Below are 16,027 nucleotides of genomic sequence, written 5' to 3'. Positions count from 1 at the left end.
TAACTTAATTCCCTTTAATATGATATTTTCATTATAGAGAATAATCAGGCATTAGTACATTTAAATTGTTAAACTGTATTACCTTGTCACTATTAATATATATCATTCAGTCATACAACACCTTAGTGCATGGGTGTCCTGATCTGCAGAGGAAAAGGGCACCCTTGGTTTCCGATGCGCATTTTGCCTGGGAGCTTGCTCACAAGGAAAAAGCTTGCTTCCACATTCTAACTGTTACAGAGAGTTTCCCAGACCAATGAGGACGCTCTTACCACTGATTGGCATGTGTATCGGCCAATCTGTGTAATATCTCAGAGGGTTGTGAACGTAATGACATAAATGAATGCACACTGTGGCGGGATTTCCCAGTGATTGTGTTCACTGGGAAACTCTGGTTACATAGTCTGAATGTGGAACAGCCAATCTCTAGGTTGTCATATGGAGATTTTGAGTATATAATTTGTTGAGCTATGTGCTGACATAGATGCCAGATCGGGAACATAGTTTTATAATATTTGGCTATTTGCTTATATCATCAGTACCACACTGTGTACAAAGTATTTTTGTGTTTATATAGTTGTCTGCATGAATTTTTTGTAATACTTAGATTATTAATATATTAGGAAAGTACTTGCTTTGGAAAGTAGATAATTTGATATTTATTTGATATACTGAATTTATCATGTGCTGAATGATGGGGCAAATTGTTAAATCTTCTGTATATTATTCATTGGGGATACGGTCATCATCTCGTGAGTCCCTCTCTCTCTCTGCTCCTTGCTCGAGCCCACGACTTGGACACAAGTGACAGGCAGCAGGGTGGGTATATTCTTTCCTGGGTGGAGGCCATGGCAGTAGCTTGTTGGATAAGTGAGTAACACTGGTTATAGATACTGTAACAAATCATTTTGTTAGTCATTGCTATCCAGCAGTGTATTCTGGGTTACTAGTGCAGCAAGTGTAGTGTGTGTGTGTGTGTGTGTGTGTGTGTGTGTGTGTGTGTGTAGTATATATTAGAGATGTGTGCCGAACCATTTTTGCTGGATTTGGATCTGATTTGTCATTTGGATTTTCCAAGCCGCCGTGACTGGATTTGGATTTTTTCACAAAAAAGTACAAAAAAAGTTAAAATCACATAATTTGGGCTTTTTTTTGTACTTAGAGTATTATTAACCTCAATAACATTAATTTCCAGCCATTTACAGTCAATTTAGACCACCTCACAGCTCACAATATTGTGTTCACCATTATTGGGCAAAAGCTGCAGTGAGCTGGCTGGATACTAAACGACAGAGCAGCGGCACAGACACCACAGTTTAAAGCACATCTATGAAACATTGCCACACAGCAGTGGCAGAAATTAAAGGTAGCTGTTATGATACTCGAGCTGGTGCTAGGACCGAGGTGCTGTGACGAAGGCACGAGGAACTAATGGAAGAAATGAAAGACATTTTTGAATGTCCCAACAGACAATCTGGACAAACAATTAGCAAGTAAGTTGACAGGAAGGCTTAGTTCACACAGTAGAACGAATGTATACAGTTCAATGAGTCTGGAAGCCAGGAAGGAGTGGCCAACAGAAGTTCCAGGTAGAGCCCATACAGTCCAATGAGTTAGTAGGCTGGTGATGCAACAGTAATGCTGTAGAAGCGGCTAGTGAGCCGATTAGTTGAACAGCCTTGAGGGCCAAAAGGTACAGTGGTTAAGTCGTAGATGCGGCAAGTGTGCGGGTAAATTGAACGGCCTTGAGGGCCAGAGATGCGGCGGTAAAGCTGTAGGTGCGGCTAGTGAGCCGTTTAATTCAATGACTTTTAGGGCCAAAGGTGCAGCAGTTAAGCCGTAACTGTGGCTAGTGAGCCAGTAATTGAGTAGCTTTGCAGGCCAGCGGTGCGGCAGTGTGCCGTAGGTGCGGCTAATGAGTCGTAATTAAGTAGCCTTGCGGGGCAGCGATGCAGCGGTTTGCCGTAGGTGCGGCTAGTGAGCCGTTAATTGAGAGTCAGTCCCAGAGGATAGGAGATCAGCTCGCTATGAGTTTAGAGTCTGTAGCTTAAGTCTAATTATAAGGTGAGGAGGCAGCACTGATTAGCGGATACCCGGCAGGGAAACACTGTGCATGTAGTAATTGATCAGCTGGCAAAATGAGGAGAGCCAGCCGCTGGACTACAGTCCTGTACAGCGGAGGCTGAACTGAATAAACGGGGGGCTGACAGCAGGTCCCGACGTCTCAGGCTGGTGGTCAGCAGACGCAATGAGGGGAGCCAGTCACCGGATGTCTTTTCCTGTGCAGCTGGGCGAGTGCATGAAGAGCACCGGTCCTGGCGTCTGCAGTAACCAGGACAGCTGATGGAGTGAGCGAAGCCAGCCTCCACACTCTTCTTTCCAGAGCAGCTCAGGCAGCGCTGAATGCAGAGAACCGGTGTGGACACAGAAGCTGGAAGTCGGAGGAGGTATCCAGTAATTGAAGCCAAAGGTTCGACAATTGAACGCTATAAACGGCGAGGCGGCAACAGTCCAGGGAACACAAATAGAGGAAGCAGCCAATCAGCACCGTCTAGACGATAACACGTGGAGTCCTGTGGCGTCCAGATCTCCTAGCAACAGACGGAACCAGAGCAGGACTATTGGAGACAGGTAAGTAAGCGCCGTGATGACTTGTAACAGTAGCATAAGATGGAATTGTCCTTGGGACCTCACACCCACCCTTATGTTGGATATTAAAAAGAACATGCTCACTTTAACAAACCAAGCATTTCAGTGACAGGGACTGACACTTTGTGGCTGAAGTGCTTGGTTTGTTTGGGCCCCCACAAAAAAAGCTACCATTCGGCTAAAAGCAACAGCTCTACAGTGGCAAGATGTCACCATCATTGCCATCCTCACCCTCATCAGTGTGTACATCATCCGATTCCTCACACAATATTAATTCATCCCTGCTGGAATCCACCATTACAGAAGTATCTTTTGCCGTGGTTTTACCGCGTGAAATTTCCAGTTCATTTTAATGAACATAATTTTTTGTACATTTTGTGGATGTAGCCTCCTACGTCGTTCGCTCACAAGGTTCCCGGCTGTACTGAAAACTCTCTCCGAGTACACACTGGAGGGTGGGCAGCTTAAGTAATGCAAAGCCAGTTTATACAAGCGTCTCCAAATTGCCTCTTTTTCTTCCAATATTCGAAGGGACTCTGTGACATGTCTACTTGTACAGTGTCCTGAAAATAATCCTCCACCATTCTTTGGATGGTAATCGTATTAGATTGAGTTACGGTAGAGGTGTTACTGGCGTTGGGCAATTCTTTTAGACCCGACCAGATGTCAAAATGTTGACCTGACTTATCTGCATCACCACTGGGTCTTTTGGGAAAGGTGATTTTTTTTCTGACTGCTGCTGGAGAAACCGAAGGAGGAGACGTCATCGTAGTGCCATGTGTCACTTCAGCTGCCAACTTGCTCCCCAGGAGCGCTTTGCATCTTTTAAGATCTGGGTCAGTTGTAAAGAAAGGCACAGCATACGACTTAAACCTAGGATCAAGCATGGTTGCTAAAATATAATGATCAGAATTCAAGATCTTGGCAACCCGTGAATCCTGGCGAAGCGAATTGATCTATCAGTCCAGCATACTTTGCGGAATCACTTTGTTTAATTTCCTCCTTCAATTTCTCCAGCTCCTTTACTAAAAGCCTAATTAGGGGAATCACCTTGCTCAAGCTAGCAGTGTCAGCACTCACTTCACATGTGGCAACTTCATATGGTATGAGCACCTTGCACAAGACAGAAAGTACTCTCCACTGTGCTGGGCTAAGGTACATTTCCCCTCCTCTCCCAATGTCATGGCTTGTTGTATAGCTATGAATGGCTTTTTGCTGCTCCTCCATCTGCTGAAGCATATAAAGTGTGGAGTTCCACCTCTTTACCACCTCTTGCTTCAGTTGATGGCAGGGCAAATTAAACTGCCCTTGCAAGTGCTGCAATCTCCTGCACGCTGTTGCTGAATGTTGAAAATGTCCCGAAATTTTTCGGGCCACAGACAGTATCTCCTGCACGCCCCTGTCATTTTTTAAAAAACCCTGCACCACTAAGTTGATTGTGTGAGCAAAACAGAGGGTGTGTTGGATTCACCCAGCTGTAATGCTTTCACAACATTTGTGGTATTATCAGAAATGACAAATCCTGAGGAGAGTCCAAGTGGGGTAAGCCATGTTTCTATGACATCTCTTAGTTTTTCTAAGAGGTTGTCAGCGGTATGCCCCTTATTGAATCCGGTGATGCACAGAGTTGCCTGCCTCTGAATGAACTGGCATTGTTTATTAGATACTGCTTCTGCTGCTGCTGAAGGCTGATTCACCCACCCAGTGGGCTGTCACAGTCATGTAATTTTTAGTTTGCCCACTACCGCTTGTCCACATATCTGTGGTTAAGTGGACAGTGGGTACAATGGCATTTTGCAGGCCAATAATTAGGTTCTGTTTAACGTCCTGGTACAGCGGAGGAATGGCTTTTTGGGTAAAATGAAACCGAGATGGAATTGGTACCGGGGACACAGGACCTCCAGTTAACTGTGTAAATCCCACTGCATTAATTGCGGATATTGGACACAGATCTAGTACTAGCATAGACGTCATGGCGTAAGTGATCCGCTGTGCGACAGGGTGAGAGCTGTCATATTTGCTTCCCCTTGCAAAGGATTGTTTAATATTCAATTGTTTTGTTAAACTACTACTAGTAATAGTAGTCTTCTTGGTCCACTTCTGGGATGAAGATCCACTCCCAGCAGCAGCAGCAGGCCTAGCGCTGAAAGATTCAGTTTATTCTGAGGTGTCCTGGAAAGTGGAGGAGCATTAACGAATTGGATGCTGGACTTCCACTGATCATTTCTGAGGATATTGAGGATGAAGGTGATGGGATTTAATAGAGAAAAGGGATCTAGCTAATGCTGGACTGCTTGTTATATTTTTAGCTGCAGTTTCTGCTTTTGTGATGAGCTCGCTGCAGATGACGTAATAGCGTGGAGGTTCCAAGATGCTTAACATCCCTACCTCTACTAACTGTGGTCCCACAAAGGCTACAAATGGCTTGACAAATGTTGTCAGGATTTGGGTAAAAATAATTCCACATGTTGGATCTATGCCCAGGCATGGCAATGGCCTTTTTATCTTGGCCAAGAGCTGCTTCCACTGGTGCCCGACTTATATAAACAAGATCCCCATTCTAAACATCCTCATTAGTGCCAGCGTCAGCTGCACATATATTCCCCTCATCCTCTTGCAATTCCACCATGGCATCTTCAATTTCTATGTCCTCGGCAATACTACTCATCCCCACAACTACAGATGGAACAGAAACTGTGGAGGGCGGCTACTCTGAAAGGTCAGGCTTACACATAGCAATACCACTCGTGGACCCACTTAGACTCTCCTCAGGGATTTCTGACATTTGTGTTTCTGAAAACACAGCTTGATCTACTGCATTAGTGGAAAATTTACACTACTTCTATAGTCAGATTGAATCTAGATTTTTTTATTTCAGATACCCTAATTTTTTAAAGCCTCTACGACCTTGAGCATCAGCTTTAGATGATAGTGATGGGCTTCCAGCAGTTGCAGTGGTAGCATTTGCTTGCTGCTTTTGCTCTCCTCTTGGGTCGTGATCCATATTAACGAAATCACTAAATTGTACAAAAACTACTTAGTAATAGTTTTATGTATTTATTTATAATATTTGTTTATTACCACTCATTGTGAACTGGAATCACGGAGTTTGTATACACAGTGGGCTTATGCCCAGTAAAGTCACAGACTTTGTATACATAGTGGGCTTATGCCCAGTAAAGTCACGAACTTTGTATACACAGCGGGTTTATGCCCAGTAAAGTCACGGACTTTGTATACACAGCGGGCTTATGCCCAGTAAAGTCACAGACTTTGTATACATAGTGGGCTTATGCCCAGTAAAGTCCCGAACTTTGTATATACAGCGGGTTTATGCCCAGTAAAGTCACGGACTTTGTATACACAGCGGGCTTATGCCCAGTAAAGTCACAGACTTTGTATACACAGTGGGCTTATGCCCAGTAAAGTCACAGACTTTGTATACACAGTGGGCTTATGCCCAGTAAAGTCACACACTTTGTATACACAGTGGGCCTTTACCCACTAAAGTCACGTAGTTTGTATACACAGTGTGCTTATGCCTAGTAAAGTCACAGACATTGTATACACAGTGGGCTTATGCTCAGTAAAGTCATGGACTTTGTATACACAGTGGGCTTATGCCCAGTCACGGAGCTTGTATACACAGTGGGCTTATGCCCAGTCACGGAGCTTGTATACACAGTGGGCTTATGCCCAGTCATGGAGCTTGTATACACAATGGGCTTATGCCCAAGCAGTCACGGAGTTTATGCACTATACACAGTGGGCTTATGCCCAAGCAGTCACTGAGCTTGTATACACAGATGGCTTAGGCTTATGCCCAAGCAGTCACAGAGGTTGTATACACAGAGGGCTAATGCCCAAGAAAATATTGTCCAGAGGCACAAAAAAAAAATCCCCTGTCCACTGATATACTACAGCAGAGCAGACTAAGCGGCGAGCGCACACGTGCTGTGTGTCCGATCACCCCCCATACTACTGCAGTCCAACTCCTAATTTCTAAATCCCTCTCTCTCCTAGTCCTCCTTCCTAACCTAACATGCAGAGCGCAACTGACTACATGGCGCCAAGACCATCGCGACCATCGGGCTTGCGAAGAGAACCTTGTGGTAGGGTCTCGTGGCCACAAGCCCCAGAGAAATTTCGGCTCTAACAGAGCCGGAATCTCTCTGATGTCAGTGGGGCCGCCCCCAAACTGCAGGCATTCTCAAGGGAATGCCTCCGTTTCGGCAGTCAGCCCCCCGGCAATGATCCCAAACACACAGCTATGGACACTCTCAATTGGTTTCAGAGAAAGAAAATAAAGCTGCTAGAATGGCCCAGCCAATCACCTGACTTGAATTCAATTGATAATCTATGGAAAGAACTAAAGATGCATACGCTTGCTAGATGCGTATGCAAATTCGTCTAACAGCAAGGCAGGCGATCGCACGGCAAGACATAAGCACGCCCACAATGTCTTGGCGTGCGATCGCCCTGTGTATGCAGACGCCCACCAGCCTGTCTTAAGACTACCACTAGCGCACGTCATCTCCAGGAAGTGTATGCAAACATCAGAAGTGAACCGAGCCCTTGTGGTTGAACATACCCTACCGCAAGCACTGCGAGCACTTCAGTGTAAAATCCAGCCAGGTACTATGATGCTGCATCTTAATTTTGTACGCCTCTGAAATGGCGTTGAGACGCTCAGGCACGCCTGTGTTCTCACCACCACTCTTCCCGATCGCTCTGTTTCACGCACACGCATTGCGATGCGTACGCATGTGCACAATGCAAACATCGGCAGTCTGTGTATGAACGCTTCCTATCGAGCGGGTCTGAATCAGGCCCAGAGTTCATAGAAGAGACCCAAGAAACCTTCAAGATTTGAAGACTTTGTGTGGAAGAATGGGCCAAAATCACACCTGAGCAATGCATGCGACTAGTTTCTCCATACAGGAGGAGTCTTGAAGCTGTCATTACCAACTAAAATCTATTTTTCTCTTTGGCATCTCTGTACATCAAGTTTATATACCATTATTGAACACTCCAATGGTATAGAGGCGACCAAACACTACTTAGAAAAGACAGGGATGCCAAAGAGAAAAATAGATTTTATACTAGATGGCATCAACTTAATTCTAACTAATAATATATTTGGGCATAATGGGAAATTTTATGAACAATGAAAAAGAACAGCCATGGGCACTAGATTTGCCCCTTCATATGCAAATCTGTTCATGGGACTTTGGGAAACCCATCACATGTATCATACGGAAGTCATCAAGTGGTTTCGATTTATAGATGACATCCTGTTTATATGGGGTGGTAGCGAAAATGATCTCAACAAATTCTATGAAGAATTAAATAAGAATTCTTTGAATATAGTACTTACCTTCAATATTATTAAAATCGAAGTTAATTTTGGGATTTAGTACTTTATGTAGAGGATAAAACTCTGAAGACAGAAACTTTTTATAAACCCACGGATAGCAATGCATATATTGAGTGGGGAAGCAATCACCATCCACAGTGGTTGCAAAATATCCCAAAAGGACAGATAAGAAGAATTTGTTGCAACTGCACAGATGTGGATGTCTTTAAAGAACAATCAGAGGCTCTGAAAGATAAATTTATAGCTAAGGGGTATAAGACAAATAAAATTGATGAAGAAATTTAAAAGATGGTTGAAATTGATAGAGAACTCCTTTTCAAACCGAAAGAGAAAATGGAAAATAAGTGTGTGAATCTACCATTCATTACTACCTTTAATAGTCAACATAGGGAGGTAGAAAAAATTATAAAAAAGCATTGGAACCTTCTAAGGAGAGATACATTGTTAAAAACCCTATATATAGGAACGCTCAGAATATTAAGAACAAATTAGTTAAGAGTGCTATACCACCAAAACGAGTTGGAAGGGTTAAGACCACTGGTTTCTTTAGGTGTGGCTTATGCATTATGTGCAAAAACCATAAAAATCAAAAAAGCTAAATTTAAACTTTCTCAACTGCTAGGAAGACAACATATAAAATCTCAGAATTCATAACATATAATAGTAGAAACTGCGTGTATATGATTGAGTGCACATGCGGTTTGCAGTATATAGGAAGGACCTCAAGGTCACTGAGAGAGCGTTGGGGCGACCATATTCGAAACACAAAAAATGGTTTTGAGAAACATTCTGTTTCAAATCACTTTAAAGAAAATCATGAATGTTCAGTGAAAAATATAAAGACAGCAGTTGGTATTAAACAGGTTTCAAGTAACTAGCGGAAAAATAATATAGAAAAAAATCTAGCAAAAGTGGAAACGAAATGGATTTATGAGATGGGCACTTTATTTCCAAAAGGTCTTAGAGTTGAATGGTTTTTGTTGTACAAAATCCTCCTCTTTTAAATGAGTATTATCTTCCCTCTCTTTGTCATTTTTATCTTTATCTATATATGAAATTTTATATGTTTTATATATGTTTTATAATCATGTTGTATGGTACTAAGCGGGTTTTGCGTTCCAGCTGGAACGCATGCGAACTTCCGGGAGCTATTGAGAACAAGATTCCCTCTGTGAGCCAATGTGACTAAGATCACATGAGGATGACCAATAGTACGCATCAAGTGGTAGAGACACCATATGGAACGTCCGGATGGACGCAATGCGTAGCCGCGTGACCCGTACCAGAAGTGCGGGACATTGTGAGCGGAAGGAGCAAGTGGAACGCAAAATGGCACGCAAGCCCCGCCGTATAGGTAATATATTGTTTTATATTGGTTTTATTGTTTGGATCAACTTGTAATAACGAATATATGATGTGCATAAACGGAGATATCAGTGAAGGATATCTAGGAATCTCCGCTGTGTATATAAAGTTTTTTAGGAAAGATCTCCCTAACCCACCAATCAGGTTTAAGGGAGGTGTATTTAAAGACGTGCATGGCACAACACACACATGCCCTGAGGAAGACTCCAGCATTGTAGAAGTTGAAACGCGTTGGTGTGTGTGGAGTGCCGTTTGGGGGACAGTGAATTTCAGACTACCAGGAGGTCCACGATCTTGCCCGGGAAGCATGGAATATAACATCTCATGCCTGTTTGGGTGTCTGAGAACTGCATCCTCATTTTACGGTACGGGGCCTATCAGGTGATAGGTATAGGTCTAACTTTTTTACTTTTTCGTCATTTGTGTATATATTAAAGCATCTTGAAGTACTTCACCATATGAGTCCTTTCTGACTTTCTTTGCATATGTTGAAAGTGGATCCAACTTTTTAAAGACAGAAGAACAGATGGTCGTCTTATATGGAGTGGTGAATACATCCTATAGCTGTGGATACCTTTGGTGAACTTGGATAAAAATCCTAACATTGTTTGGCGCATGGACACTATTTTGTTTGCATTTATTGTCAAATAGCTACTCGGAGGCATAATGTAATGTGCAACATATTACGGAGTGATACTCGGACTTGTGTATAGGTCAATAATCTGCTTATCGATGAAAACATTTCAGTATCGACATAAATTAAGTAGCACCAAATCCTCAAACATACACAATACATAGTCAATATTAGACTGTTTTTAAATAGATACTAAATAACCAATATCCAAATATGGTCATAGACTGTACCTAGAGCCAAACTAAAAAATATTAGAAAAAAGAAAAAACTAAAAAAATATACACCAAAAGATTAGTCGTCCGAGAACTGTATAGAAAATAGATCCAATTTATCACCTAATTTTATGCATATAAGAGAAGTATATTAGAATATCAATCCAATAGATACTATGTATTGTGTATATTTGAGGATTTGGTGCTACTTAATTTATGTCGATACTGAAAATGTTTTCATCGATAAGCAGATTATTGACCTATACACAAGTCTGAGTATCACTCCGTAATATTTTGCACATTGCATTATGCCTCCAAGTAGCTATTTGACAATGACCGCACCAAATATTCCCTAGTGGCCTTAGGTGGTTTACCTTGACAACCGTCGGCTTCTGTATGACGCTGGACACAGCTGAATGGTTGTCGGGTTACTGACTTGTTTGCGTCCCACTGTGGTACGTACGCAGCTTATCTGTGTGACTACTGCACTTGTCGATGTCTGGAATACACCCGATGGCTGGTCAGCTTCTACGGATGCTGTCTTAAATAGGTTAGAATAGCGGTATGTAGTTGTATACTGTTTGAATATGTGTCTTTTTGTGTGTTATGTGTATTTATTGGGGCAATAGATTGTTGTTGTTTTTTCATATGTCACAGATGTACATTGATTATAGCGGGAGAGACCGCACTCATTGAATGGGGAGGTAAATAAGAGGGTGGGGGAACCTGGGTTTGACATCTGGACAAAAGTCCCAGGGAGGACTGAAACGTCGACAAACTGATGATGGCTTTCTGACAATAAAATCTTTTATCTACGTTTTCAAGTCTGGTGAGTGTGCTCATTGTGTTTATATATATATATATATATATATATATAAAATCACATGCACACAGTGGTAAATTGGCAGGGTGAAGGAGCTTGAGGCGCCCATAAGGGGACGATTCTTGTCTTGGGACCAGATCTGGTAGTTCAAGGGGTGGTGAGAGATATGGATATAAATTTGCCGCTAAATGTGAGCAGGGTGCTGTGTTGTGTTTGAGGTAGTACAGAAAAAGGTCTGATATATAGGTTGGATTCTAAGGGCTCTATTTGGTAAACAAATAGAAAGTCTCTTCTCTGGCATTTTTGCTGGATAAAGCCTTTCATTTTGTTTGTCACTATATAGAAAAAAGAAGAGTGTGGAGAAATCACTGATTTCTCCTTCTATTCTCTTCTCTAGTGCTGCAACCCCTATAGGTTTTAATGCAGGCTTCGCACAAACTGTATATAATAAAATCAGGGAAGTGAAGCTTCTCTTTAAAAGTGGGTACACACTGACACATGTAGCGGCAGCTGTGGGGAGGGCGTTGGATGGATCCCCGACTCAAACCCTGGCCAGCGGGACCAGCTGCTGTCTGGAAGATGATGGTCATTCAGTGTATACAAACGACCATCATCTACAGATATATCTGCAGATCACTCGATCTGCAGATACAGTATATCTGCTAGGTGTGTACCCACCTTAACACACAACATCATCTAAGGATATGTGCTCCCTCAGGGTAGATAAGCAGGAAGAGAATGTTCTATTCCTGGTCTCTTCCATACTATGTAGCATCCCCACCATGCGCACAAGGTACAGTACATGCCTTTCGTCTCTGTGAAAGACGGCAATGGGTTTCTGTAGTTGCTCGCCAGGACAGACCTTTACTGCTAGGTCTGTCTTGCCACCTAAAATAAATTAAATCTGGAGATATAAGGAAAGTGATAAACGGCAAAAGTTTTAATGCCACTTTTCGTTTTCCTTTCTAAATAGAGCCCTAAACATTTGATCATACATGGTTGCAAATTTAGAACATTTTCAGAGGGTGCAATTTTAAAGTACAACGGGTTGATTTTTCAAAGGCATAATTTCGCAAGCTCCAGTAATATTAATAATTATAAAAAAAAAAATCCTAGTGACTTTTTCTATGAATATGAAAGGTCCAGTATTACCATTGCAGAGATTTAATTTCATTTTTAAAAGGAACAGCTAAAATAAGGCAGTTCATTTATTATTTTACTGCAGTGACTAGGGATGTGGGATGAACACTTATAGAAATATGGCAATAATCAGTAAACAATTAAAAAAAAATTTATTTTATTAATCTAAACTATTCTAGCAGTCAATGAAAGGCAGACAATACAGTTCACACCCTTTCACACAGTCAAAAACCTACTTTTTCTTGTTATTGCTCCACTATAGCCACACCCATGACACAGGCCACACCCACACCAGTTATGACCCCACATCACTAGTTACACCACCGCAGCAACTGTTGCACTCCCTGCAGCGGCACACAATAGCAGACCCTCTTACATGCTCCGTTCCATTTGGTACAAAATGCTCTGCTCCTGGACTTCCCTCATAATTTATGATTGCAGACACCTGTGGTGAAACGCCTGCCTCATCAATTACCTAGTTCAACACAGGTGGGAAGTCCAGGAGCAGAGCATTTTGTACCTAATGGAACGAATCATGTTGGAGAGTAGGCAATAGGCCCTTCATAAATTTCAGCTCCAGGCCCATGAGTACATTAATCTGGCACTGGCTGCACCTATGATGCTTAACAGGACTTTTAAACAGAATTGCTTCAGCTTCTGTGCCAGGGAAGCTCTTGATTTCTCTCTGGGGAGAGGATACCACCTCTGGTGTAGCCTCACTTCCTGACATGACAACAGTGTACACTGTAGCATGCACAAAACAACTTGAGCTTGAAAGATGGTCAGAAAATTTATTGATGCCTTGAGTGTCTAAATAGTTAGTCCGGTAATTTCCGACTAAAAATGCATCCACAAGATACAGTGTTTTGATAATCTTTTTACAAATTATACTGGTAGCCCTGGTGCTTTCCCAAAAATACATGCAGAGTAACTTCCATCAAACAGTACAGAATACATACAATGGGTGGGTCAAATGAGGGGAGTGCCTGTGTACAGCCTCTGTGCACCCCCACCCCTTTCTCTCACTGGGTTTTTCCACAGTAGACTCTACCACTTGCCAGTGTGGGCCCCCTGGACCCAGGGGTTCTTGTGCACCGCACACCCTGCACCCATTATAGATATGGCCATGGTACATTACCATAACAAACCTTTTCATGATATGTGTTCTATCTGTCAGGATACAATTTCTTTGTAAAGTGGGTAAGGCCCTGCATTATATAATGGGGAGTCTTGTTCTCAGTGGTACGCATACTGAGCACAGTCAGAAGGTCTAGTCACATGACTGCTGATGTAACCTGGTCATGCTGTGTAAAATGTTCATAGTTTATAAATATGAAACAACAATAATGTGTTTTTATTATTATGAATGTGCAATACTGCACGTCTGCCTACATATTAAATGCATAAGCGGTCCTATAGATTTACTAATTTGTACTAGATATAATATCCTATTCGGGATACGTTTAGGAAGCCGGCGGCCGCAATCCCGACCGTCGGCTTCCCGAATACTCTATCCCGCCTAGGGTTAAATGACAGGCATCTAAAATCTAGACACCTGTCATTTTACCGATGCCGCGAGACCAGCGTCTGGCATCCCGATCGAAGGGATGCCGGGCGCCGCGAGCGGACAGCCGCAGGTGAGGGGTTGGTTAGGTTTAGGGCACCCGGGGGGGAATTAGGGTTAGGCACCCCCGGGAGGGTTAGGCACCCTAGGAGGGGACTTATGGTTAGGCACCCCCCCGGGGGTCTTAGTTTAGGCAGCAGGGAAGAGGGGGTTAGGGTTAGGCACCCCCGGGGGGGACTTATGGTTAGGCACCCCCCGGGGGTCTTAGTTTAGGCAGCAGGGAAGAGGGGGTTAGGGTTTGGCACTTAGAGGGGGGAGGTTAGGGTTAGGCACCCCGAAGGAGGGTTAGGGGGGTTGGTTAGGTTAGTTTATACTTACCTTAGGGACGATCGGGATTTCCAGCGCTGTCAGGCTTCCGCTGCCGGGCTCTGCTGTTTTGTCGGGCTGCCGCAGCCGGGAATCGAGCTGCCGGTCATGCGGCAGCCGGCTTTTCATACCGAATCCTCCTATTCATATAATTTTCACATTTTCTCTTCTAGGTCTTTTAGGTCCAACAATTCGTGTTGAAACATTGGATTCTGTTGTTATTCACTTTAAGAACTCTGCAAGTATTCCATACAGTCTCCATGGCATTGGGGTATCATATGGGAAAAGGTCAGAAGGTGAGACAAATGTATTCATAAGAAATTACATTTCTTCAACCACAACCCTTACATCTGTACTGAAAATAAATTACGTTAAATACTAACTAACTAGGCCAACAAATATTTCCTCGGTGTGATTATTGTATCCGTAAAGATAATAGCAAGTGTGCATATACAGTAAGTAATATATTTAACATGGACATGTATATTTTTGTATTGACGCTATTATGCAAATTTAATATATGTAATATAGAATATTAAAAATACATTTAATGTAAAATACAAGTAAATATAGCTAATTAATATAGGTACAGGTAATTGATTAAAAATTATATTAACTTAATATGCCTACATATTTCATGCTGTCAAAATAAATACACTTATTGAGACAGTTGCAACAATGTTATGCCTGTCTGAACCAGTGGCTGGGAATCAGACTAAAGGAGCTTCACCTAATTATATGTTTACTAGTTTAACAGACCTGGCATACAGTATACAGGTAAGCTCAGTCTCCACCCCTTCTGGCTGCACCCTCTCCCTGGCTGTACAATGCAAAGGGTTATAGTTTTTGCATGAATCAGTAAATATAAGTTGCTTTTGCACGGCAAAAGTACTGGACAGCTTATGTGTACATTACAATCCTTCTGCACCTTTTAAAATTGTCCCACTCTGCAGTGCCAACTTGTAAATTTCCTTTATTTTGCTTCATTCTTAATGCTAAATGAGATTCACAGTCTATAAGGGGTTAATGACTTATGTCTGTTCAGTGATCGCGCTTAGCACAAATATTTGTGAGTCCCAGAGACTCACTTTAAAAAATTGGGGTCCTCCTACATGGTTTCTGGGTCCCATAACATATTATGGGGGATTAGGGCAGGCAACAGTTGGGACAGTACTGGGGTCAGGTGGCAGCTTGGACAGTGCTGGGGGTAGGTAGCATTTGGGGTAGAGGGGGTTAAGGGCATGCAGCAGTTGGGGTAGAGTTTCTGGGCAGCACAAACGGTGTAATGGTTAGGTAAACAAAACCTGTGCTTACTCCTGTAGAAATGAAACAGCATCGGGTACCAGGAGTAATCCACACTCCTAAATTAATAATCAAAACAAATGCTTGTGCCTGCGCTTAAGGAATAGTTAACCAAACACAGTGTGTTGTAGTATGGTAACAATGATTACAATGACTGTTATAAAATATATGTATTCTGTTACACAGTTCTAATGGGTTCACAGTGCTCCTCTATGTAACTTTATGGATTGCGGTGGAGGGGGGGGGAGAATGATCTGAAGGAAAAATGATGGGAGAGATCAATTAGTTAATTACATAACTGGCAGACAGAACCAGTTTTAAGGCCAGGGGGGGTATTAATATTGTAGTCCCAGTGTGTACACTGGAAAAGGGGATATTAAATAAAAAACAAAATGTGCGGGGAAAAAAACCGCAAAAACTTATTGGTAGTAAGTAGTAAATGAAAGTTTCGCACAGAGAAAAAGAAAGGAGTGAGTGTTGTAGAGCTCTATGGTAGTTGCGCTCTGGAGGGTCGGCGGCCCGTCAATTTACCTGATGTCCTATGTAGATCCACGATCTGTCGGTGTCCTTGATGTTATTCAACTTCCTGCCTGTC

At 42.6% G+C, this 16,027-nt stretch overlaps 1 protein-coding gene across 4 annotated transcripts in view; it reads left to right on the top strand.

The window, feature by feature from the left end:
* The window catches only part of LOC148542789 (coagulation factor VIII-like), a 306,775-nt gene that overhangs the window by 32,501 nt on the left and 258,247 nt on the right, over positions 1-16,027 (top strand). For all 4 annotated transcript variants that reach the window (XM_088467390.1, XM_088467391.1, XM_088467389.1 and 1 more), the window contains exon 3: positions 14,304-14,426. In XM_088467390.1, coding sequence (XP_088323516.1) covers positions 14,304-14,426 — 123 coding nt within the window. The remainder of the gene's footprint in view (positions 1-14,303; positions 14,427-16,027) is intronic.

This window comes from Taudactylus pleione, unplaced genomic scaffold, assembly GCF_031769625.1.
Source record: "Taudactylus pleione unplaced genomic scaffold, aTauple2 ptg000009l, whole genome shotgun sequence".
Lineage (NCBI taxonomy): Eukaryota > Metazoa > Chordata > Amphibia > Anura > Myobatrachidae > Taudactylus > Taudactylus pleione.
The sequence above is the reverse complement of the archived record's forward strand: the minus strand, read 5'-3'. Positions and strand labels throughout refer to the sequence as shown.